The sequence below is a fragment of the Phytophthora sojae genome (genome assembly GCF_000149755.1).
Source record: "Phytophthora sojae unplaced genomic scaffold PHYSOscaffold_2, whole genome shotgun sequence".
In the NCBI taxonomy this organism is placed as follows: domain Eukaryota; phylum Oomycota; class Peronosporomycetes; order Peronosporales; family Peronosporaceae; genus Phytophthora; species Phytophthora sojae.
The window spans coordinates 9,736,262-9,758,533 of NW_009258116.1; the positions used below are offsets into that span (position 1 = coordinate 9,736,262).

Below are 22,272 nucleotides of genomic sequence, written 5' to 3' on the forward strand. Positions count from 1 at the left end.
CGCTTGGTGAGTGCCGGACAACTAAGTGTCCATGTTTCGCCGCACTACGCGAGTGTGATCCGGACGTTTGTTTGACGTGTGGGGCGAGCGAGGTTGCTGCAGATGTAGTGGTTGATGCCGTTAGCAACGGCGCCTGCCAGCGAGTTATGTGTGGCAACGTGAATGTCACACGTGGCAAGCACAAACGGTTGGGCATGAGCTTCTCGTCAATCCACGGGTACGGCATGTATGCCTGTGAGCCCATCGCGGCCAACGACTTCGTGTACGAGTACACCGGCGCAATGCTATCGCAGGACGAGGCCGAGCGGCGAGGTCTCATTTATGACAAGATGGAGATGAGCTACTTGTTCGACTTGAACGAGGACGCGGTGCTGGACGCGCTTCGCAGCGGAAACAAGAGCAAGTTCATCAACCACGACGGAGAGACACCGAACTGCACTGCGAAGGTGGTGAGTGTGTGTGGTGTGCACCACATCAGTATATGGGCGCTGCGCGACATCGCCGTCAGCGAGGAGTTGGTTTTCGACTACGGCTACAAGCGAAGCGTCGGTCCAGGTTGGAGTCAGCGTCGGGCAGCGTCGAAGGATACCAGCTAAGGTACGTGCGTGCCGGTTGTCATCCGCACCCGAGATGTCACATATTCTTCAGGTACATATGGTATGTGCGGTAGCATCGTCGAAAAACATAACCGTTCCGTCACGCTGCTACTGACCGATTAAACACGTTGACTATTCCAAACCAGGTATTGTCGAGACCCAAGCAAATACACAAGATCAACCATACTTCTGCTCGCAACTGCCAAGAATGCGCCGATCTCGTCTTCAAAATCTTATTCTTGAGCCACGCGTTCTTCATCATCATGTCACGGGATATTTTCGACCAGCAACATAATCACAATGGGGACTATGGCGGGGTCACATAGCACCTTTCACAGAGGGGCTGCTTACGGTTATTCCTCCCAAGGTGGACAACAGTTCACCGGTTCCCGACCTCAACGGGAACGGTTTGCTACAAACGAGTAGGTTATAAGACTGACTGTATTTTGTAGGGGGTAAACTTTGCGTCAATACAGAAAACACGTGAACTTTACGAAAACCCACACAGCTCAAATAGTTGGGCGACAGGGCTACTCGTACCATGTAACATGTACTTGGGAGAGGGGCATCTCTCACTATTCATGTAAAGAGCACTCTTGATTGGAACACCTGTTACACGGATAGAAATAAACCCGTATCAAAGACAAGCACACGAGATTGTGGCCAGCAGATATACAAAAAGGTAGTTAGTAGGACGGTATCCTTCCCGAGCAGTTTTTGCCATGTTTGCAGTTTCTATGTATATGTAATTCGATATCTATAGACCCCGATTCACGTGCTCACTATGTGCACACTACACAGTCACAGGCTGGCGCAGGTCTGAAATATTTACTAATCGCACTAAAGTGGAGAAGCAGGATCTCAGAAAACGTAGACAGCAGTAATCGATGGAGCGATGCCCCCCCTCTGTGGATCCTGCTATAATAAGCGGTAAGTACAAGAAAGGAGGTTCTGTCGAGGCGAAGGAAAGGAATACGCTACCCCACATGGCCACCCTACGGCTGGACGGAGATCCAGGTCGGCAAATCCAACTCGACAACACTGTATCAGAACTAGCGACCGCGCGCAGAATGAAGATTTGCGCGCTGCTCCATCCACATCCCCGCGTTTCGCTCAGGACGAATCTCCTTCAAGGCGGGAGCACTTCAGAAGACACCAACGAAGCAAGCTCCAGCTCTACCGACGGGTACACAAGGTGAACCAGTTAAGCACAGATCACAGATCACCGAAGAATCTCTCCGTTAGTCGGCAGTTGGGAGGTTGGATTGGCAATCGCGCAGATGGTGCAGATTCCGCTACACCACACTACTACGTATACATAAATCTCCCTGTACGCCTCTTCGTGACCGTCGCAGCACGCTGCAGACTCCAAGACAACATCGGGGCAGACCGAACAGCAGTGCCTGGGTCAACATCAAATCATACGTAAGCCCGGGTGTTGAAAGATTCATAGTATAGCTCGATGCTAATTAGAAAACCAAAAACACTGATGAAAACTACAACTCATTAGTAGTGTACCACGGATAAGTGAATGCATAATTCCATTCTTAACGCAACTCTGCTTCCGGTAGGAGGCCTTTAAAGCTTCATGCTTCCTCTTCACTCAATAACGTTCTTATTAAGGGACTATAATGGTGATATCGACAGTCAGTAACCATTGCGTACATCAGAAGTACACTTGGGGCAATATGCTGTTCACTCATGAATTTGTGACATCTTACCTTTATTCTGGACGTTGAGTACAATCTTATGAATATTTGACGCATTTTGCAGCTAACACGATAGTCATGGGATTCAAAACCCCAAGAAGGACGTATTAAGACATTAGGATGAAGGTAGAGTTTCATCCATCCCAATCAACGTTGTTCCATACTCGTTGTTCCCAAACTCAAAACGCATGGTAGCGCTCAATTGAAATATATCATTGTATGTGAACGATTGCTTCTTGATGGCTCCTCCAAAAATACCCGACAACCCTTTAGAAAATGTTCACTCTGTTCCTGTAATGGGGTTCCAATCAAGAGTGCTCTTTACATGAATAGTGAGAGATGCCCCTCTCCCAAGTACATGTTACATGGTACGAGTAGCTCTGTCGCCCAACTATTTGAGCTATGTGGGTTTTCGTAAAGTTCACGTGTTTTCTGTATTGACGCAAAGTTTACCCCCTACAAAATACAGTCAGTCTTATAACCTACTCGTTTGTAGCAAACCGTTCCCGTTGAGGTCGGGAACCGGTGAACTGTTGTCCACCTTGGGAGGAATAACCGTAAGCAGCCCCTCTGTGAAAGGTGCTATGTGACCCCGCCATAGTCCCCATTGTGATTATGTTGCTGGTCGAAAATATCCCGTGACATGATGATGAAGAACGCGTGGCTCAAGAATAAGATTTTGAAGACGAGATCGGCGCATTCTTGGCAGTTGCGAGCAGAAGTATGGTTGATCTTGTGTATTTGCTTGGGTCTCGACAATACCTGGTTTGGAATAGTCAACGTGTTTAATCGGTCAGTAGCAGCGTGACGGAACGGTTATGTTTTTCGACGATGCTACCGCACATACCATATGTACCTGAAGAATATGTGACATCTCGGGTGCGGATGACAACCGGCACGCACGTACCTTAGCTGGTATCCTTCGACGCTGCCCGACGCTGACTCCAACCTGGACCGACGCTTCGCTTGTAGCCGTAGTCGAAAACCAACTCCTCGCTGACGGCGATGTCGCGCAGCGCCCATATACTGATGTGGTGCACACCACACACACTCACCACCTTCGCAGTGCAGTTCGGTGTCTCTCCGTCGTGGTTGATGAACTTGCTCTTGTTTCCGCTGCGAAGCGCGTCCAGCACCGCGTCCTCGTTCAAGTCGAACAAGTAGCTCATCTCCATCTTGTCATAAATGAGACCTCGCCGCTCGGCCTCGTCCTGCGATAGCATTGCGCCGGTGTACTCGTACACGAAGTCGTTGGCCGCGATGGGCTCACAGGCATACATGCCGTACCCGTGGATTGACGAGAAGCTCATGCCCAACCGTTTGTGCTTGCCACGTGTGACATTCACGTTGCCACACATAACTCGCTGGCAGGCGCCGTTGCTAACGGCATCAACCACTACATCTGCAGCAACCTCGCTCGCCCCACACGACAAGCATACGTCCCGGTCACAAAATTAAACACCTGCGTTGATCTTAGTATGAGATGTAGCAATACGCTAGCGGTTGTGAAAAACTGAAATGTATCTATTGCAGATTTAGTACGAGTACCTTATATTATTTTGGGGTACCCATAATTGATTTATCATATGTGTATTTATAATTAATTTCAATTATGCCTATCATAATAAGTACGCAATGATTTTATAATTGTAGCTTAATTGTTCTAAGTCAATCTTTTTTAAGTAGTTTAAAAAATTGTTTTGGTTGTTTAGTTAGTTACGTGGAAATATTACTTCGATTTCAATTGACAAGGGACGGTGCTTGGGTGTGGTCTGCCACGCTTTTGCCAATAGTTCAGGCATATTTTCTTATTCTAGGGGTGGTCGCGTTTTGCCATTGCTGGTGATACACTTGGTATTCAATTTTCTTCTAGGCAGTGCAGCACCGCCAGTGCTTTGAAGCGTTCGTCAAACTACGGGCATGCAGGATTTCGTTGCAAGCCCCCCCCCCACACACACACAACACTCACTCACGCACACACACCACACACCAACATGCGCCACCTCCTCCGCTCCTATGTGCGGCAGAACAACACTTGCATGCTATCTGCTGAGGCAGACTGGATACGGCTTCAATACAACGTCTTACCGTCGCGGGTCACGCACCGCTTACGTTCCTTGCTGCTCCAGATGCAGTAAGTCGCTCGCGCATATGACTGTACATGCAAGACGCACACACGACTCACTCGACGAGAGGAGTGGTATCAGCCGAGTTGGTGGCGTGGCGGCCGACCCAGAACCCGCAGTCGCAGCACAAAACGCCAAATCCAAAATGACCAATAAAAATTATGGGAAACTTCGATTTGGTCTCTCCGCCAATCAGAGCCCGTCTCTATGTTCGTAACTTCCCAGCCAGCCAGCGCATACGCTGCAGTAGTCAATTAATTGAGACCGGACCGCAGCAACCATGGTGCTCATGCGTCGCCGCGACAAGCGGCGCGGCAACGAGGCCGAGGAGATCGTGGTGGCCAGCGACTCGTCCATCGTGGCCAACAAGGGCGTGCGCTCTTTGGGCGGCGCGCGCACGGGCCGCTTCGCCGCGGACATGCGCGTGAGCGTGGGCGGCTACGGCCGCGCCGACAAGACGTGGGGCGTGGACCACCCGTGGCACTCGACGGAGGAGGGCGACCTGTTCGCGCAGTTGTGCTCCAAGGACCACATGGAGGAGGGCGACCTGGCCCACGAGCAGACGCACGAGGAGCCCGTGCGCGGCCTCAGTCGCGCGCAGCTCAAGAAGCGCAAGGCCAAGCTCAAGAAGCAGGGCCTGGGCGCCAAGGAGGCGGCCGAGGCGGCGCTCAAGGAGGCCGAGGAGGCCAAGAAGCGCCACGAGGAGGAGCAGCGGCTCAAGGAGCAGCAGGCCATCGAGCAGCAGGAGGCCGCGAGGAAGGAGAGGCAGGAGAAGAAGCAGAAGAAGCAGGAGCAGGAGGAGGAGCTGGACGACGAGCAGAAGGAGGAGAAGCAGGCGGAGCTCAAGCGCGAGAAGCGCAAAAAGGAGAAGCAGAAGAAGAAGGAGAAGAAGCAGGAGGCCATGGAGCAGGCGGAGCAGCACACCAAGGAGCAGGAGCAGGAGATGAAGGCGCGCGAGGTGCTGGCCTCGGCCTACGAGGAGAACTTGGGCAGTGAAGTGACCACCAAGAGCAGCCTGATCCTCCAGGACAAGCGCATTGGTCAGGGCAAGCTGCCGGTGGCTGGCGAAATGCTCACGGTCAAGTATCGAGGACGTCTCGGACAGGACGGACTCGTGTTCGGCAAGGGTATGCTCACGACGACGTACGGCACGGGCTCGGTCATCGCTGGATGGGAGGAGGGTCTGGGCACGATGCGGTCTGGTGGCGTGCGTCTGCTGACGATCCCGCCCGAGCTCGGCTACGGCGAGAGCGGCAAGGGCGACAAGATCCCGCCCAACTCGACGCTCTTCTTCGAGGTGGAGCTCGTGCGCATCGGCAAGCGCAAGCGCGAGGCCATCGGCGAGGACGACATCCCGCTGCCCAGCTCGTTCCAACGCAAGCGCATCAAGCAGAAGCCCGGCAAGGCCCGCAACGGCGGGGACGACGAAGACGACGGCGAGGTGAAGCTGTCCAAGAGCCAGCTCAAGCGGCGACGCCGTAACCGCAACAAGAACCGCAGCGAGGAGGACGTCGACGCGTAGTGTTAGTCCGCCGGCGTAGGTACAATACCATAGTTTTATAGCCAGCAAGTGTATCCATGCATGGGCCAGCATGTACCTCAAAAACTGCACCCTGCTCCTCGCCAATCAAATGGCGCGCCCCCATTGGTTAATCCCCCAAGTCTGACGTAGCGGGAACTGTACCGTACGTTGCATTCCTCCAGCAGCTCCGTTAAATACTTCAGTAAGGCTCTCAATGGTGGCGTCCATGGACGACGTGCCCGCGGCTGCGGCGGCCGAGCGGCCCTCGATCTCGGCCAAGAAGCCTCGCCGCGTGGCGTCTCTGCTCATCGACAACTATGACTCGTACACGTACAACATCTCGCAGATGCTGGCGCAGGTCAACGGGTCTCCGACCAGCGTCGTCGTGATCCGCAACGACGACTTCGGCGGCCAATTCGCGGCCGCGTGGGACCATTTCGTGGCCCAAAGCAGTGCAATCGCAGCACAGCAGGGCGTGGACTTGGAGCTCAACGTGGTCATCTCGCCCGGCCCGGGCCACCCCGCGGAGCCCAAGGACTTCGGCATGTGCGCGGACGCCATCCGCCACGCGGCGGTGCCCGTGCTGGGCGTGTGTCTGGGCCACCAGGGACTGGCCCAGGTCTATGGGGGTCAGGTGGTGGAGGCCAAGGAGGTCATGCACGGCCGCACCAGCCGCGTGTTCTTCCAGGAGGGCGACAAGGCGCTGCTCGCCCACGTCCCCAATGGCTTCGAGGTGGTGCGCTACCACTCGCTGGTCATTGACCCGGAGAACGTGCCACAGGAGCTGGAGGTGACTGCGCAGACCGAGGACGGCGTTATTATGGCGGTGCGACACCGCTCCAAGCAGCAGTTCGGCGTGCAGTTCCACCCCGAGGCAGTGTGCAGCGAGTTCGGCTACCAACTCTTCCAGAACTTCCGGGATGTGACGCTCGGCCAATGCGCCTCCAAATGCGAGCTGCACCACAGCAACCACCCGGAGAAGACCGCCACTAAGACAGTGTCGGAGGGCTCTATTGGCCAGTCTACGGCGGAGTATAGCTACCGTGTTCAAGTTGAGCGTGTTTCGAGTGCACTGGCGTCGTTGGACTTCGCCGAGTTCGTGTTTGGTGAACTCTTCGGAGCCTCGAAGCGATCGTTCTGGCTGGACAGCAGTAACCACAACACTGTTGCTGGCTCCGACGCTGCGCTCCAGTCGCGATGCTCGATGATGGGCGACGACAGCGGGCCCCTGGGCTACTGCGTGGAGTATGACGTTGCCAAGATGGAGCTTCGTATTCGTCGTCGTCAGGCTGATGCAGAGGACGAGAAGGTTGATATTTATCCAGGACAAGACATCCTAGCTCACGTGCGAGAAGTGATGCAAGCTCATCGCTGTCATGACGTCGTGGTTCAAGATGAGAAGGAGCTGCCTTTCGCCTTCCGCGGTGGATTCGTGGGGTACTTTGGCTATGAAGTGCTGGGAAGCGAACAAGAAGGCAAGGAGCAGTTCAACGACAAGTTTGGCGTCGAGGGAGAGCGCGCTCCGGATGCCTCATTCGTATTTGCCGATCGGACGTTGGTGTTTGACCACCGCGATGGCGTTATCTATTCGCTCTCCGTCAGCGAAAACAATGACGAGAGCAAGCGCGTGAGTCAGCAATGGCACGACGCCATCAAGGCCAAGTTGCAGCAGCTTGCCGAGGCTTTCAAGCACAAGTCAAGCGCCAGTTCATCCCTTCCGAACAGCGTCACGCCTGGAGCAGATGAAGTGATTTTCCGTCCGTCACGGAGCCGCGCGCAATACGTCGCCGACATCGAGGAGATCCAACGCCTGATCCGCGCTGGCGAGACTTATGAAGTGTGCTTGACGAACCACTTGCGCGCGGAATACGCTCTCCGCGATCCGTTGGCATTCTACCGTATGCTGCGTCGACGAAACCCCGCTCCGTTCGCTGGCTTTTACCTGAGCAACCCCAAAAACCGCTTCCAGACTCCAGAGGAGGTGAAGAGCTCGAAGGAACCTGCTGCAATGGAGGACACCTACGCGCTGTGCTGTTCGTCGCCCGAGAGGTTCTTGAGGGTGGATGCGGACGGCTGGATGGAGTCCAAGCCCATTAAGGGAACACGTCCTCGCGGCCGTGACCCTAAGGAGGACGCCACCATTGCCGAAGAGCTTGCGAGCTGCGAGAAAGACCGAGCCGAGAACATGATGATCGCCGACCTCGTGCGCAATGACTTCGGCGTTGTAGCGCGCGTCGGATCCGTGCACGTGCCGCGTCTTATGGGCGTCGAGACGTACGCCACCGTGCACCAGCTCGTGACTACCGTTCGTGCTCAGCGGGGCGAGGACGTGGATGTTGTGGATGTGTTGCGCGCCACGTTCCCCGGTGGCTCCATGACTGGCGCTCCGAAGAAGCGCACGATGCACATTATCCGTGAACTCGAGCGGGCCCCACGTGGTGTATACTCCGGCGGCCTGGGCTTCCTGTCACTCGACGGTAGCTGCGACTTGAACATCATCATCCGCACAGCTATCGCGACTCCCAACAGTGTGACGCTCGGTGCTGGTGGGGCCATTGTCGCCCTCTCGGATAGTGACGACGAATACGATGAAATGCTGCTGAAGGCTCGAGCTCTCGTTGCAACCATCGGCGCGTATGCCACGGGCAATGACAACGGCTCCGGGGCTCGAGTTGTGGTGAACTAGAGAGAGGAGAATGGAAATGGAGATACGAAGTTGCCGAAGCTAGCTAGCTGGAGCCCGTGGAGCAAGCCCAGACACGCAGGCTGATCGATCCTGCCTGTTTGCGCCGCCAGCCATGGCCCTCAGCTCCCAGCCTGTTCCACACGCAAGTACGTTGACCACTTTGAGCGTTGCGCAGGACTAGCCAAGAATACATCTATCTATCCCATCCTACCCGTACTAGTGCTCTACCTTTTGGGTTTTCTGTCTTCGCAGCTCAAGCTATGGAAACTGAGTCGATTGTTGGCGAGGCAGATGCACAGCACCAGCCAGACCACGCCCATGAGCTGGTGTTTTATGCTTGGAGGCGTTCATTTGAGAAGGATTGCCACGAAAATGATGCACAGCGTGCAGTCTACGACCGTCTGCTGAATCTGATAGCAGACCACGAAGACACGGACGATGAAGCGTTGATATCGCTACTACTTCGTGACATCGGCGCTAAGATGCACTACCTGGACCCGGACTGGGGCTTCGTGGACGCGTCTAACATCGGTACGAACTTGAAAAACTCTCTCCACATTGTGACAGTTGTGCTGATAACCTAACTAAATGTTGATGACAGTATCTCGTGTCGACGACTGCATCATCGCTCTCCAGGAGCAGCCGAAGAAGCAATTCCTCGATCCGTTGTCTTGGGATATGCCTCCACACAAGGCTGTGGTGGCTGTAGTTAAGGCTGTGCTGCTGCTGTTTGACGTCCCATTAGCGCCTAACATTAACGATGAAGATATGTGGCGCGCATGTTGGGGGCTCTGGATCGTCAAGAACATCGACGCTCACTCCAGCGGCTGGGAGTGGATGTCCCACAACGAACCAATAGGGCTATTCACCAAGCCGTACGCGTTGAGCGCGACGAACCTCGACAGGGTCTACGATCTCCTTGGGACCGTAACAGCGCTGGCTCCTCCAGGTGAGCACCGTTGTTGGCACCATTTACCAGCCTACGCATGCTTGAGAGATTGGGCTGGAGCGTGTGCTGCGTATCTGCACATGGTGGAGCACTGTTTGCCTGAATTCGACGGCTACGACGCGGTTCAAAAGCTCGTGACGCCTCCAAAGCGCACGCCAAAGGACAATATCTGGTTCCGCTGCGAGACGGAGGACGGCATCGACTACTTCTACAACCGCCTGTACCAATCGATCACGCTGGAGCGTCCTCCAGACTTCGACGGCGCTCACATATCGCCCAAGAACATCCCAAGCGTAGTCAAGGAGATCATCGCTGAAGTTCTGGCGGCGGACGTGTCCATGAGACTCGAGCTCGAACGACGAGGCAAGCAGAAGATCCACGCGCACTTGCTCGATCAAGATGAATGGGTCGAGTGTCTTGACACCCACACGCAGACGAAATACTACTACAGCGTCAGACACTACAAGGTGTCGCCGACTCCTCCAGAGCACGGCGTCTTCGAGACGTACCGAGAGAGCGTTGCGTACGCCGCCGTGTTGCGCTTACAAGCTGCGTATCGCCGTCGTCGTCTGCAACACAAGACTCAAGTACGAAAGGCAAAACGAGGCACGCTACCGAGCTTCTCCGCCTTCGCTAGCAAAGGACGTACGAAAGCTTAGTGGGAGTACATGGAATTGTACATGGATTTCGGATGAGATATATCGTTATGCAATGTCATCTTCTTACGTCCTCAGTGTTTAGAGCTGCGTCTTGCACTCAACTGAGCAGGCCCCATCATGCGCCTTGGTGATGTGAAGCTCCGGGTTCTTGCAGCAAGCGACATCAAGCTTACACTCGCTGGAGTATGTGACACCGTCAGAGCCGCAAACTGGTGCGTAGATGGCAGTGCAAGCGTCTGGGCACGACGTAGAGGACGATGCTGAAGACGCCTCGCTGTCAGCTGGCGTGCTCTCTTCGCTCGAATCGGTCGAGTTGGTGGTAGATCCGTAGCTTCCTCCGGTTGTTGGGCAGGGTCCTTCACTAACTTGCGTGATGCTCGGGTTCTTGCACGTTTCAATACCCAGGAAGCACGAGTTGGCGTACGTGACCCCGTCAGAGCCACACACGGGCCTCCAGATTTCAATGCAAACCTCCGAGCAGCCAGTGCTTTCGCTTCCAGCCTCACCAGCTTCCGAGCTTCCGGTTGTGGGGTACGACCCGGGGCATTCCCCATCGGACACCTTGGTGATGGCACCGTCGCTCTGGCACTGCGCGACACCGAGGAGGCAGTCGTTGGAGTACGTCACGCCGTCCGATCCACAAACTGCCTTGTAGATCATGGGGCACACGTCGGAGCATGTCGGATAACTGCTACTTGCAGTGGAGGACGTATCGGAGGTCGTTTCAGTCGTCGAGCATGCTCCGTCGTACGCTTTGGAGATGGTCTCCGGGCTGTTGCAGTCCGCCAGGCTCAAGAAGCACTCGTTCGGGTACGTCATCCCGTCCGAGCCGCAGACAGGTTGAAGCAGATCCGAGCACACGAAGGAGCATTCGCTACCACTGCCGCTTGACGGTGGGTAATAGTCGTCGGCGTGAGCGACTGCGACAGCAACGGAACCGAGCGCGAGGTGAAGAGTGAGCTTCATCTTGACACGGCTTGGTGAGTTGCGGGTCTTGACTGCACTTGGCAAGTTGGAGAATGATTTACCAGCAGCAGCAGCGGGAACCGCCAGCGCACAGGCGCCCGAAAGACAAAATAATCTCGGCTCGAGATTCTCGAGGCACGTGCCTGCATCCATTTCGCTTGATCTAAGGAAACGTACGTCTCCTCGAGGCACCGGAACGGAGGAAAGCCGCCTGTCGTTCGCTGCTCGAAGAGATGGCAAGAACCTGTCACAGAGACCGCTACTTCCAGCATGAAGCGCAATGGCGGAGAACGGAAGATTCCTAGCGTGCCGCCGTTGGGGTTGCAGGATGCTCGAAAAGCAGCAAAACCAATAGGGGTGTGATGGTTACAACGAATCACTGACTGTATTTTGTAGCTAGCACTTCAACTTCACCGCTACTTTTTGCCTCAATTTTGCTTCCAGGTTGGCAGCCAAAGTCATTCTCAACTTGCACCACCTTAGAAGTTGGTCTTGCAGTCGGCTGCGCAGGCCCCGTCGGACACCTTCTTGATGTTTTGCTTGGGGTTCTTGCAGCTGGCAACGCCCAACTCGCACTCGTTGCCGTACGTGACGCCGTCCGAGCCGCACACGGGCGAGTAGATGGCGGTGCAGACTTCCGGGCAGCCCGACGACGTGTAAGTCTCGCTGCCGGCGCTGCCCTCCTCGTTACTGGAGTCCACCGACGGGTCAGACGTCAGGTTGCTGCCTTCAGTCGCGACGCAGGCGCCGTCGCTGGCTTGGGTGACGCTCGGGTCCTTGCAGGTGGCGACGCCCAGGAAGCACGAGTTGGCGTACGTGACGCCGTCGGAGCCGCACACGGGCTTCCAGATCTCGATGCACTCGTCGGGGCAGTCGGTTCCGGTGCTTCCAGTCGAAGACGTCGACGACTCCGGACACTGTCCATCGGACACCTTGGTGATGGTGCCGCCGCTCTTGCACTGAGCGACACCAAACATGCAGTCGTTGCCGTAGGTGACGCCGTCGGAGCCACATACCGGCATGTAGATCTTGGTGCACGCCTTGGAGCAGGAGTCGCTCTCGCTGTTGTCCGTCGACGTCTCGTACGAGGACGTCTCGGAGGTCGAGCCGCTCGTGGAGCATGCTCCGTCGTGCACTTGGGTGATGGCTCCACTTTGGCTGTTGCAGTTCGCGACGCTCAAGCGACAAGCATTCGAGTACGTGACTCCGTCGGAGCCGCAGACCGGAGCGTGGAGAGCGGGGCACATTGAGGGGCAGCCGCTGTCACTGCCGCTGTCGGTATCGTTGCTAGCAGCAGTTGACGGCACCCCACCGCCGTAGCCAGCGTGCGCGGATGCAGCGGCGATGGCGGCAAACACGAGGTGCGCGGCGAGCTTCATGGTAGAGTGGAGTGAAGCTTGGTAGCTTGGGTTGGACGCTGGAGTGTGGAGTGCACTGTGCAAATTGGAGAATGAACTCCAGACTGCGGGTAGATGGTTATCGACAAGAGCGCAAGTACCCAGTCTGGAAGCATGCGCTTGGGTACAGTCATCCCCTTCGTGCCTCTGCTGGAATCCGCCTGTTGTTTGCGCCAGTCTACTAAGAACTTGGTCGACTGAAGAGAGGCCGCGACTAACGACATGTGTACATCTCTCTTTTGGTCAGACCGGCGCGAAAGATGACTGCTTGCAAGGAATCGAGCCGCTAGGGCACAGAAGTTAGGTGAGCGAAGTCAGTAGTAATTTTTCGCCCACGCCATGATGATCTGGACATGCCACCGATGAAGGATACGCAGCTTGAAGAGGGATACTACTCTTGACGAGCTGTCAACAGCACTGCGCCAAGCTTCGAACGTTGGCTAGCAGGTCTGTCGCCCGTACTTGGTCGGATATCTTCGAAAGGTTCAGCTCGCACCGTCAGGCTCATACTCGTTACTATAGTTGACACCTTCAAAGACGCGCACGAGATGCAAGTACTCGGGCATGCTGCGTATGGCTCGATACACAGCAGCGCACGCATTGCTCACACCCAGAGAAGACGTTGAGTCAGTCGCTGTTCCCTTTCCAGAGAGACGTTGAGTCAGTCGTGCGGACATCGAAGACTTGCGTGATATCACATCAGTCTGCCTTTCGCTGGGATACGTCGTTCTCCCGCGCTGTGAGGCGCCTCGGTGCCTTTACCGGCGCTTGGGTGCATGCAACACCGGCAAAAGTACTTCAACTTGTTCACACGTCACACACTGTGTACACCACACCATCCTCCTAACCACTCATTCTAAAGGGTATCAAAAACGAGCCACGTCCCTCATATCGTAGCTCCTCGCCGTTGGTCCGTGTCATTCTTCCTCCGCTCGGGTATCAAGACAAGATGGTGGCGTTCTGGGGCTGCGAGGTGACGGAGACCAAGGCGGCGGTCGTGGACGTGCCCGAGGGCTTCGTGCTCAACGTGTGCAACGCCACGAGCGGCGTGGCCAGCGCCGACGCGCAGGTGGCGCTCGGCCTGGAGACGCCACAGCTCGACGGCAAGGCCTGGAAGGGCGCCGTGGCGCACCTGGGCGGCAAGCAGCCGCTGCAGGTCAAGCTGGACCTGGTTTTCGGCCACAAGGTCAAGTTCTACCTGGCCAAGGGCTCGGGCGCCGTGAACCTCACGGGCTACTTCCAGCCGGGCCCTCCCGCCGACCTGTTCGAGGTGGAGGAGACCCCCAAGGTGGAGGCTGCTAAGGCCGACAACAACAAGAAGAGCAAGAAGCGCGCTCGCGAGGAGAAGAAGACGCAGAAGGACGAGGTGCGTACCTGGAGCCAATGCATTCATTTGTGTAGACCATTCCCCATCTGTAAATTACCCCCGCGGTCCTTTCCTCGATATCGCGGGGGTCCAGACCGGATGGGATAGGAAAGTGTATGCCTTTATGGCGAGAGTTCTTCTCGTCTCAATACTCGCGCATGGTCCTTAAGGCTGTCTCCGTGCGGGCGTAGGGCTGGGCGCTGTGGCTGTCTCCTTTTATGCTGGTCGCGGCTGCGATCCAACGCTCGCTGCTCTCTGTGCCTTTGTTCTTTGCTCCTAACTGCTTGTCGGAAACGATGGCGGGAGGAGTGGAGTCGGGGGTGCGTTAAGGAGGGCGGCGGCGTTCGGGGAAGGTTTGCTCCGGCGAGATGGCAACTTAAGCGGTGCCTGCCTATTGCGCCTGTAAAAGGCTCTTGTGGTCTTTCCCGTCGGAATCATACGAGTCATAACTGTGCAACATCCATGTCAATGCGTGTCCTAGATCTATCACCCCTGAACGTAAGTACTGACTTTTGTGTTTTCATTCAACCTTTCAGGTGTCCCCCTCGTCCAGCGACTCGGAGAACGTCCCTGAGAAGAAGGTCAAGGCCGACGAGCCTGCGACCACGACGCCTCCAGCCAAGAAGGAGGAGCAGAAGAAGAAGCCCAAGCCGGCCGATACTCCTGCCAACTCCTCCACTCCCAACAACAACGACACTGCTGCTTCGGGTTCGTCCCAGAAGAAGAAGCGCAAGAAAAACAAGCACAAGAAGCAGGCTGCCGCCAACGGCGAGGCCAAGTAAACCAACACCAACCTAATATATTAAGCAGACATCTCACGCTCTAGTTTTCTTATGGTTGTGTCTTGGCTCTTGAAAGCTGCCTCTAGGGTCCTCGTGGTGGCACCGGCGCCCACGACCCTGACGCTGTGCGTTGCAGCGTCTGAACGGCAGCGTGCCCCCAGTCGACACTCGTGATGGCCACGACCAGGACAAAGCACACATAGAGCACCCACGACACGTTGAACATCTTGAAGGCGTGCATGTTGCCTCGGCCGATGCACTTCCCCATCCAGGGACAGTGGTGGTCGTAGCCGGCCACGCACACGCCGCAGTCCTCGCAGTGATCAGTGGAGCGGTCCTGCTCGATGCCGCAGATATCGCAGAACCGACGGCGCGACGCGCGTCGGCGCGGCCCGAAGGCCTCCACAGGGAGCGGAGGCTGCATGGCCACCGACTCGTCCGCGGACGACTGTCGTCCCGCCTCCAAGTCGGCTTCACTCTCGTCCTCCGTCATTGACACCTCCTTGTTCCTCCTCGGAGGACGCACAATGCCCGGGTCCGTGCACGTGGTCTGGAACAGGTAGTAGAGCGTCATGCCGCACAGCATGAAGGTGATCAACGTGTCGTACCATGGCATGGTCTCCACGTGCTGAGAGAGGAACATGCCGGTCGAGACCAAGATGATGCCCAGCGTCACCAACACGCCGATCCAGTGCGGCCCGACGATCACCCGCTTGGTCTCCACATTGACGCCGTCAGCCACCACGCGGCGCTCATGCAGGATCTGATCGAGCACCAAACAACGTCAGACTCAGTTGAAGTGAGTGCATTGGTTGTTCACTCACGTAGCTGTGTCCGATCCGCTGGAACTTGCAGCAGCACAGACACGAGAGCGGGTCGGTGGTGCCCAGGGGCTGTGCCAGCGCCAGAAGCAGCGCGTCCTCGTCGTCTTCGCCCGCCCGGACCTTGTCCAAATGTTCCCGCAGCCGCTGAACCTCCGCGCGCTGCACCTCGCACTTGCTGCGAGCGGTGGACGCCGGGGTCGCGCGCACGCCGCGCTCGCTGTCGCTCTCGATGCTCATGCCCATGCGCTACGGTTTCTAGCGGCGTCTGCTGGGCCAGCAGTCGAAACGCCCAAAAGGACTTGAGGTGCCGCCGGGAGATACGCAAATGCGGCAGCAATGGACCAGTAGAATCGGTGACGGAGAGCGTCCACCTCAAGAAGGGATCGATCTATTGCTACAACGCTGCTGCTAGCTAAGCTGTGTCGCTGGAGTCCCCCGAGCGCAGCAGCTTACAGGCAAGACTAACAAACTTCCTCCTCTCTAGCTACTTCTGCTGCTCTATGAAATGGTGCAGCGATTCCACACGGCAGACGGACCCTCGGCAGTGGTGTCACCGCTCGCGGTCTCGCCACTTGATGTTGAAGCACGAGCAGCCGAGATCTTCTCGAAGAGCTTGCGGTCGGCTTCCTCCTTCTCCTTACGAGCCTTCTCGGCCTCGGCAGCCATGTGTTCGTCGTATGTGGAGATGTTCACGCCCAGCTCGGCCTTGGTCTCGTCGTTCACCTCCTCGGCGGGCTCCGTGAGCACCACGAACGCGTCCTGGTCGCTCTCACGCACGATACGCTGCACCTTGGACGACTTGAACACGTCCTCCATGCGCACGTGCTGGATCCGTCGCTTGGTCGTGCTGCTCACGCGGTACACGCGGGTGCGGTCGATGGTCTGGGAGACGTTGCCCAAGTCGAGGAAGCTCTCGTCCGAGATCATGAGGTTCAGCTGGTTCTTCAAGCTGTCCAGCTCCTCCAGACGGACCTTAAGACGAGCAGAGCTGCCCTCCTTCGGCACCTGCTGGTCGGGCAGCTCTCCCTTGGCGTCGTGAGCCAGCAGACCCAGGAAGCACACAGCCGTCATGAAGGCGTCGAAACCAGCCTCATGGCACAGCAGGCTCTCGTTGCCGTCAGCCTCAGCCTTAAGCGCTTGGCGGTACGTGTCAAAGTGCTCGTCGCTGGGGATGAGGCTCTCGGGCTCAGGCTTGACGTTCTCGCGCATGTACTCGAACAGAGACGACAGACCCGTGGACTTGAGCTTGTCACCGAGAGGCGAGCGCAGCGTCACGTGCTTGGTGTCGTAGATGGTGGGGAACAGCCCCAGCAGCTGCGTCTTGAACTCCGCCAGCGTCTCCGGCAGCGGCTTGTAGAACTGGTGGAACACGTACACAAAGTCCAGCAGCGCGTTGTGTCCGACAACAGGCAGCTTGCTCTCGCTCAGCGCCTCGATGACCTTGGAGAAGCCGATGGCCTCGTCCATCTCGCGTCTCATGTCCTTGACCTTGGCCGCAATGAGCTCCTCCTTGATCTTCTTGGACACGTACGACACCTCCACGCCGCCCTCGGCAGCCTCCGAGTACAGGTAACTCGCCTTGGAGCGCACAGTCTCGTGCACAACCATCGAGTAGAAGGAGTTCCGGGTGGGCACGAGCAGCTTCTCGCCCTTCTTGGCTCCTCCGGCGATCCACTGGTCCAGCTGCTCGTTCACGTCCTTCTGGAAGGCCACGCCGTCGTCCGAGAGCTGCAGGTTCTTGTTCACCTTCGTAAGCCCATCAATGCGGCGCTGCAGGCGCTTCTTCATGACCGGCGTCTTGGCCAAGTTGACGAAGGGGATGCCGTCGCCGATGAACTTGTTGAAGTCGAAGCCGTGCTCCGACAGGAACTGCAGACTCGAGGCCTGGCACAGGAAGCGCTCGTCCAGCGAGCCGTAGGGCCGCGGGAACACGTAGAAGTTCCAGGTCTTGATCTGGAACTGGTCCTTCTGGTCCAAGTGCACCGTCGAGAGCCCGAACTGCGTGACGAGGAAGCTCTCGCCCGCGCGCTTCACCTTGCGGTAGCGCTCCTCGAGCGTGTCCAGGTACTGCTCGCGCTCGAACTCGTTGGGCGACAGGCCCGTGAACTCCGTGTCGATGGCCACGAAGCGGCACGTGGGCAGCGCCAGGTCCTTCTGCAGGTCGGCCAGGCACTTGGCGAAGTTGTGGCGCGTCACGTTCATCTCGTCCGTGGGCTTGGAGTCTGCGTCGGCGGCGAGGGAGGCGGCGCTGCTACTGAAGCGGCGGGGGCGAGCGACGACGAGCAGCGAGCGGCGGAGCGACGACTGAGCACGCAGCATCCGCGGTGGCCACTGAAATGTCAATGCGGGATGGGCAGGCCCCATCAATCAAGGTTAACACGCACACCATCTGTACGTAAATATACGTGACTTACACAGGTTACATGACCTATGTTAAGTCAGGCATGACGAACAAGACCTTCGATGCGGCATATTCGAGCTTACATACTGCGGTCAAAATGGAAGCCAAGGCGACGAGTGTCAAGGACCTGACGGACGCCGAGGTGTACGAGCTCGTGTACCAGCTCAAGCAGTGCAACGAGAGCGACCCGGTCGAGACGAGGCGCCTGCTGCAGGACCACCCGGAGCTGGCGCGCGCCGTCGCGCAGGCGCAACTGCGCCTCGGCATGATCAAGGAGCGCACGGCGTCGGCCGCGGCGCCTGCCAACACCATCGTACGCTGGCTGCTGCTGCTGCTGTATTTACTGTGGAGGGTGCTTACTTACTTGGTGTTTGTATGTGGCAGGGTGTGTCGAACGACTTGATGGAGAAGCTGGACCCGGAGCAGCAGGAGCTGCTGGAGCAGGTGCAGAACTTGGCGCCCGAGATCATCCAGTCGCTGCCGCCCGTGGAGCGGCGGCAGATCATGGAGCTGCGCGAGGCCATGGGGCTCCCTCCACTGTGAGTACAGGGGTCGTGGCTGTCGACTTTCTATTTAACCTGCCAGCACCCGAGAGAGTTCGAGACGACCGACAGAGCTACAGAATACACGAGCAGTTGTGGTTGTCAAAGTTTTGTGTTGTGTTGTACGTCGCTGTCTACTGCGGAACGCTCGGGAGGTACCTACCTACACTTAGAATTTGAAGTCCTTGAGCTTCTTGCTCTTCTCGGTCTTGGCCTTCTTTTTCTTCTTGGCGGCCTCCTCTTCGTCTTCCGCTGCTGGATCAGCAGACTCCGAGGTGGACGATGGCGCGTCTTCGAAGCGACGTCGGACCCGACCGGTCTCAGTACGCGTGCCACTCGACTCGGCGCCACCAGGGACCACATAAGCATGCCCCGAGCCGTATAGTGACGTACCGACTGATGTCTGCATGACGGAGCAATGTGTAAGTATGGCACACGATAGAAGAGTGGAGACGAAACACGCACCTCTTTCTGCTCCAGAACGGTGTAAAGCTGCTGAGGAACGTCGGGTGTCTCGGTTCCTCTGCCCTTGCGCAGATCCACGACACCGGGCGTAGTAAGACCCGATGCAACGCTGGAGATGCCGTCCACGAGCGGAGTTTCCAAACCGGTAGCATCAAGGCCCTCAGCCTCGGCATCGCCCTCATCCGCGCCTTCTGCTCCCTCCTGCTCCTCTTCGCCTTCATCCTCTTCTTCTTCTGCGTAAGTTCAACATCATTATCAGGACGATGAAAGTTTACAGCTACCAGACCTAGCCAACTGAACGAACCTTCTTCTTCTTCCTCCAGCTCTCCCCACCTCTCGCGATTAATTTCCTCGCCCTGCCGCACAGCGGTTGTTAGTCGCCAGCACCGCCTTGTAATCAACCGCGCGATATTTCCTACCTGGTTCTCAGATTCAGTCGCTTTGCCAAATACGTCACCATACAACGGCACACCATTCTCGTCCACAGGCGGTTTACCCCAGCCGCCGGGGTGATAGCCAAAGCTTGCACCCTCCGGAATTGGGGCGTTCAAGCCGGGGATCTTAAGGTTAGGATAAGCGGGCGGCGGGCCATATCGCTGTACATTCAGCAGCCACGGCGGTGGTACGCCTTCCACCATACCCAGCGCTGCCTTAAGCTCGTCGGAGAGCTGACCCGGCACCTTCGCCTTTACCTTCACCTCGAATTCCTTGCCTTCATAATACCTGCCAGTACAAAATCATACCAACACCGTTAGACTTTTACACGGGAAGCCCACCCACAAGTACACCAACACATAGCAACGTACAGATCGCCGAGTTGGGTCAGCTTGGGCTTGGTCTGGAAGCGGAAGAAGGCGTCGTGCAGCACCTGGTAGTCGATATCCACGCGCCCCATCTTGGGCTGCACGCGTTCCCTCGCGCGCTGCTTGTTCTTCTTCTTCTCGTCGTCCTCCGCCACCGAATCCCTCACCTCTGCAATGCCGGTCTGGGCGATAAACTCTGGCAGCTGGAACGGCGGCTTCTCAATGCCGCGCTTGCCCTGAAGATACTTACGCTTGTGGCACCAGTGGCGCGGCACGGGCACCGTGTTGCGATACGACTTCAGGTACACGAGCAGACGCGGGTCGGCCGACGTGACGTCGTGCGCCTCCACCACGTCCGGGTACGCCACGAGCTGCTTGAGCTCCGCGACGCTCAGACGCTTGCTCTTCTTGCGCGCCTTCTTGGACAGCGTCTGCTCCTCTTCGTCCTCCTTCGCCTCCTGCCCGTCTTCTCCTTCATCTTCACCCTTCTCCTTCTTCTCGTCGTCCTTCCCGTCCTAGATAAATAGAAACACATACATGAGTAGGCCCGACTAGGACGGAGAGATAGATATCCTGCGCTCTTGGCAGGGGACGCACCTCGTTGTCCGTGGCGCCGCAGAGCTCCTCGGCAGAAGAGAACTTGCCGAACACGCGCATCATCTCCTCGTAGGCCGGGTCGTCCTGCGGCAGCGCCAGCTCCTTGCTCAGGTCGGCGCTCACGTACTCCACCTCCACGTCCGGAGCCGCGTCCTCCGTCGGCCCAGAGGAGCCATTACTGCTGCTGCTGGCAACGGCGGCAGCACCGACGGGTTCGGTCTTGACGCCGTTCGCCTCCGCCTGCCTCTGCGCGCGCTTCTTCAGGCGCCGCCGCTGGTTCTTGGTCAGCCCGCTGCCCGCCATAGTGCGCCGCTGCATCAGCTCCCGGCTTCGAATCGTGGGCCGCGGCGTTTTGGTGTGCGCACACAATCTGGTGTACTAGCACATACGGATGAAACTCGAGTACAATGCATAAAAGACCCTATTTGGTGTATGAGCACACAAAGATGAAGCTCGAGCACGGTCATCTCGTAAACCCGACGTGAGCTGCTCGGTCGATGACGTTCGATGACGATGCGCTGGCGCAGGCCGTCTTCTTCCTGTCCACGACGGGTGCGTAGCGCTGCTACCAGGTAGTGGTCAAGCGCTCGCCGCATGCTTACCTATTACTGTGCTTTGGTTGACGCATTAGAGACCCGCAGCCAGCTCTACCGCCTGCTTCAATATGGCTCCAAGTTCACCAAGTGGGCACTGATCCAGCACTGGCAGCTCAACATGGATGCAGCCAATGGCCCCAGCAGTAATACTACCCAGCTATCTAAGACAGCAGCTACAGATCCATCGTCTGAGCAGAAGAAGCGGGACCCAGAGGACTGGAGGAGGAGGGTAGTTGCGTCGCTGGGCCGAGCAGAGCTGGTATTTGGCGACGCGCGCAGGTTCTTCCGCTTCCTGCAGTTCCTGGAGATGGCGGACCTGTACCGCAACGTCCGAGAGCCGCTACGCTCTGTGCGTGTATTGCGGCGACTGCGCATCTTGTGCTTCTTCTTCTTCTACCTGACAGAGAACTACGTAGTGCTCAAGACGCGCGTGCTGGGCGTGTCACCGCGAGATCCGTTCATGCGGAGGCTGAGGCGGGGCTGCAACGGCTTCTGGCTGATGAGCATTCTGCTGGCGTTCCCCCTGGACCGCATGATGCAGCGCGGCAGTACGCTGTCGACGATCAAGAAGCTGCTGGATCTGCCTGTGGCATCTGTGGGGCTCTCGGGACTGCGCGTGAGTGACGGACTGTTCGGCGCGTTGGGGCTAGCGTCTGCCCAAATCGGCGTCTACACTCGCTGGGTCGACGTGATGGCCAAGTTCCGGCAGCAGCAGCGGCTTGGAGCGACACCAGATATCGCTTAGAGCAGAAATGAAAGCGATCGGGCTGGATTTTCGATCGTGCTGCACCACAAGGCCAGGTTGATGATGGCAGGGTGAAGAAATTCGCTTGCACACACGTTTTGATTGCCGTACCTTCGACATCCCCCTCCACTTTCGCTGGTCGAACAACCACTATAAATATATACTTATGCCTTTCCTTCCTTCTAAATGAACGGCGACGTCGCCATCCATTCAATGGTTTCATCAATTCAGAGCTGGGCGCTCACTTTACTTGGCGGCGATCACGCTGATCACTGCAACCACATGTCAACTTGCACATCGAGTGCTTGAGTCCAGTAGATGGCTACATGTAGTCATGATTTCGAACTTAACGGGGTTGAACCAATCCCGTGTGCTTTAATTAACTCCTGATTTATTGCCCTAGCCCTATTCACCATACTAAAACCAAGTCAAAGACTCCGCCGTTCTTAGCTCTCTCCCCACAGACGAAGCTGCAAGGTGGCGCGCACCCGCTCGGACGCCAAGAAGCGCTGCCCTTGCACGCGACGCCCAGACTGTTCCA

The 22,272-nt window shown here is 57.1% G+C and overlaps 13 protein-coding genes across 13 annotated transcripts; 7 read left to right on the forward strand and 6 right to left on the reverse strand.

The window, feature by feature from the left end:
- Positions 1-146: 146 nt before the first annotated feature.
- On the forward strand, positions 147-596 carry PHYSODRAFT_256064 (hypothetical protein; the record flags this gene model as incomplete). Its single annotated transcript, XM_009522849.1, has 1 exon — positions 147-596. The coding sequence occupies one exon, from the start codon at positions 147-149 to the stop codon at positions 594-596; it is 450 nt and encodes a 149-aa protein (XP_009521144.1).
- Positions 597-3,213: 2,617 nt separating this feature from the next.
- PHYSODRAFT_326822 (hypothetical protein) lies at positions 3,214-3,615 on the reverse strand (the record flags this gene model as incomplete). Its single annotated transcript, XM_009522850.1, has 1 exon — positions 3,214-3,615. The coding sequence occupies one exon, from the start codon at positions 3,613-3,615 to the stop codon at positions 3,214-3,216; it is 402 nt and encodes a 133-aa protein (XP_009521145.1).
- A 1,096-nt stretch (positions 3,616-4,711) lies between these two features.
- Positions 4,712-5,953, forward strand: PHYSODRAFT_297354 (hypothetical protein; the record flags this gene model as incomplete). Its single annotated transcript, XM_009522851.1, has 1 exon — positions 4,712-5,953. One exon carries the CDS (start codon positions 4,712-4,714, stop codon positions 5,951-5,953), a length of 1,242 nt encoding a protein of 413 aa, XP_009521146.1.
- Positions 5,954-6,167: 214 nt separating this feature from the next.
- On the forward strand, positions 6,168-8,639 carry PHYSODRAFT_482159 (hypothetical protein; the record flags this gene model as incomplete). The annotated part of the gene is made up of 1 exon (XM_009522852.1): positions 6,168-8,639. One exon carries the CDS (start codon positions 6,168-6,170, stop codon positions 8,637-8,639), a length of 2,472 nt encoding a protein of 823 aa, XP_009521147.1.
- Positions 8,640-8,899: 260 nt separating this feature from the next.
- PHYSODRAFT_478699 (hypothetical protein) lies at positions 8,900-10,247 on the forward strand (the record flags this gene model as incomplete). Its single annotated transcript, XM_009522853.1, has 3 exons — positions 8,900-9,170; positions 9,241-9,545; positions 9,594-10,247. 3 exons carry the CDS (start codon positions 8,900-8,902, stop codon positions 10,245-10,247), a joined length of 1,230 nt encoding a protein of 409 aa, XP_009521148.1.
- Positions 10,248-10,325: 78 nt separating this feature from the next.
- On the reverse strand, positions 10,326-12,641 carry PHYSODRAFT_555498 (Kazal-like serine protease inhibitor domain-containing protein; the record flags this gene model as incomplete). Its single annotated transcript, XM_009522854.1, has 3 exons — positions 11,954-12,641; positions 11,736-11,875; positions 10,326-10,521 (listed from the first exon to the last, which is right to left on the reverse strand). Exons 1-3 carry the CDS (start codon positions 12,590-12,592, stop codon positions 10,326-10,328), a joined length of 975 nt encoding a protein of 324 aa, XP_009521149.1. The 5' UTR covers positions 12,593-12,641.
- A 918-nt stretch (positions 12,642-13,559) lies between these two features.
- On the forward strand, positions 13,560-14,758 carry PHYSODRAFT_312132 (hypothetical protein; the record flags this gene model as incomplete). The annotated part of the gene is made up of 2 exons (XM_009522855.1): positions 13,560-13,976; positions 14,513-14,758. 2 exons carry the CDS (start codon positions 13,560-13,562, stop codon positions 14,756-14,758), a joined length of 663 nt encoding a protein of 220 aa, XP_009521150.1.
- An 82-nt stretch (positions 14,759-14,840) lies between these two features.
- Positions 14,841-15,182, reverse strand: PHYSODRAFT_486888 (hypothetical protein; the record flags this gene model as incomplete). Its single annotated transcript, XM_009522856.1, has 1 exon — positions 14,841-15,182. One exon carries the CDS (start codon positions 15,180-15,182, stop codon positions 14,841-14,843), a length of 342 nt encoding a protein of 113 aa, XP_009521151.1.
- A 96-nt stretch (positions 15,183-15,278) lies between these two features.
- PHYSODRAFT_439771 (hypothetical protein) lies at positions 15,279-15,819 on the reverse strand (the record flags this gene model as incomplete). The annotated part of the gene is made up of 2 exons (XM_009522857.1): positions 15,279-15,521; positions 15,583-15,819. Coding segments are annotated over 2 exons (480 nt in total), but the record flags the coding sequence as incomplete, so codon positions are not given.
- A 110-nt stretch (positions 15,820-15,929) lies between these two features.
- Positions 15,930-17,905, reverse strand: PHYSODRAFT_540459 (hypothetical protein). The gene has a single exon (XM_009522858.1). The coding sequence runs from the start codon at positions 17,899-17,901 to the stop codon at positions 16,081-16,083; it is 1,821 nt and encodes a 606-aa protein (XP_009521153.1). The 5' UTR covers positions 17,902-17,905; the 3' UTR covers positions 15,930-16,080.
- A 175-nt stretch (positions 17,906-18,080) lies between these two features.
- Positions 18,081-18,526, forward strand: PHYSODRAFT_479519 (hypothetical protein; the record flags this gene model as incomplete). The annotated part of the gene is made up of 2 exons (XM_009522859.1): positions 18,081-18,296; positions 18,368-18,526. 2 exons carry the CDS (start codon positions 18,081-18,083, stop codon positions 18,524-18,526), a joined length of 375 nt encoding a protein of 124 aa, XP_009521154.1.
- Positions 18,527-18,694: 168 nt separating this feature from the next.
- On the reverse strand, positions 18,695-20,693 carry PHYSODRAFT_297360 (hypothetical protein; the record flags this gene model as incomplete). The annotated part of the gene is made up of 5 exons (XM_009522860.1): positions 18,695-18,928; positions 18,991-19,223; positions 19,295-19,713; positions 19,797-20,308; positions 20,331-20,693. 5 exons carry the CDS (start codon positions 20,691-20,693, stop codon positions 18,695-18,697), a joined length of 1,761 nt encoding a protein of 586 aa, XP_009521155.1.
- Positions 20,694-21,104: 411 nt separating this feature from the next.
- On the forward strand, positions 21,105-21,731 carry PHYSODRAFT_256046 (hypothetical protein; the record flags this gene model as incomplete). Its single annotated transcript, XM_009522861.1, has 1 exon — positions 21,105-21,731. The coding sequence occupies one exon, from the start codon at positions 21,105-21,107 to the stop codon at positions 21,729-21,731; it is 627 nt and encodes a 208-aa protein (XP_009521156.1).
- Positions 21,732-22,272: the final 541 nt, after the last annotated feature.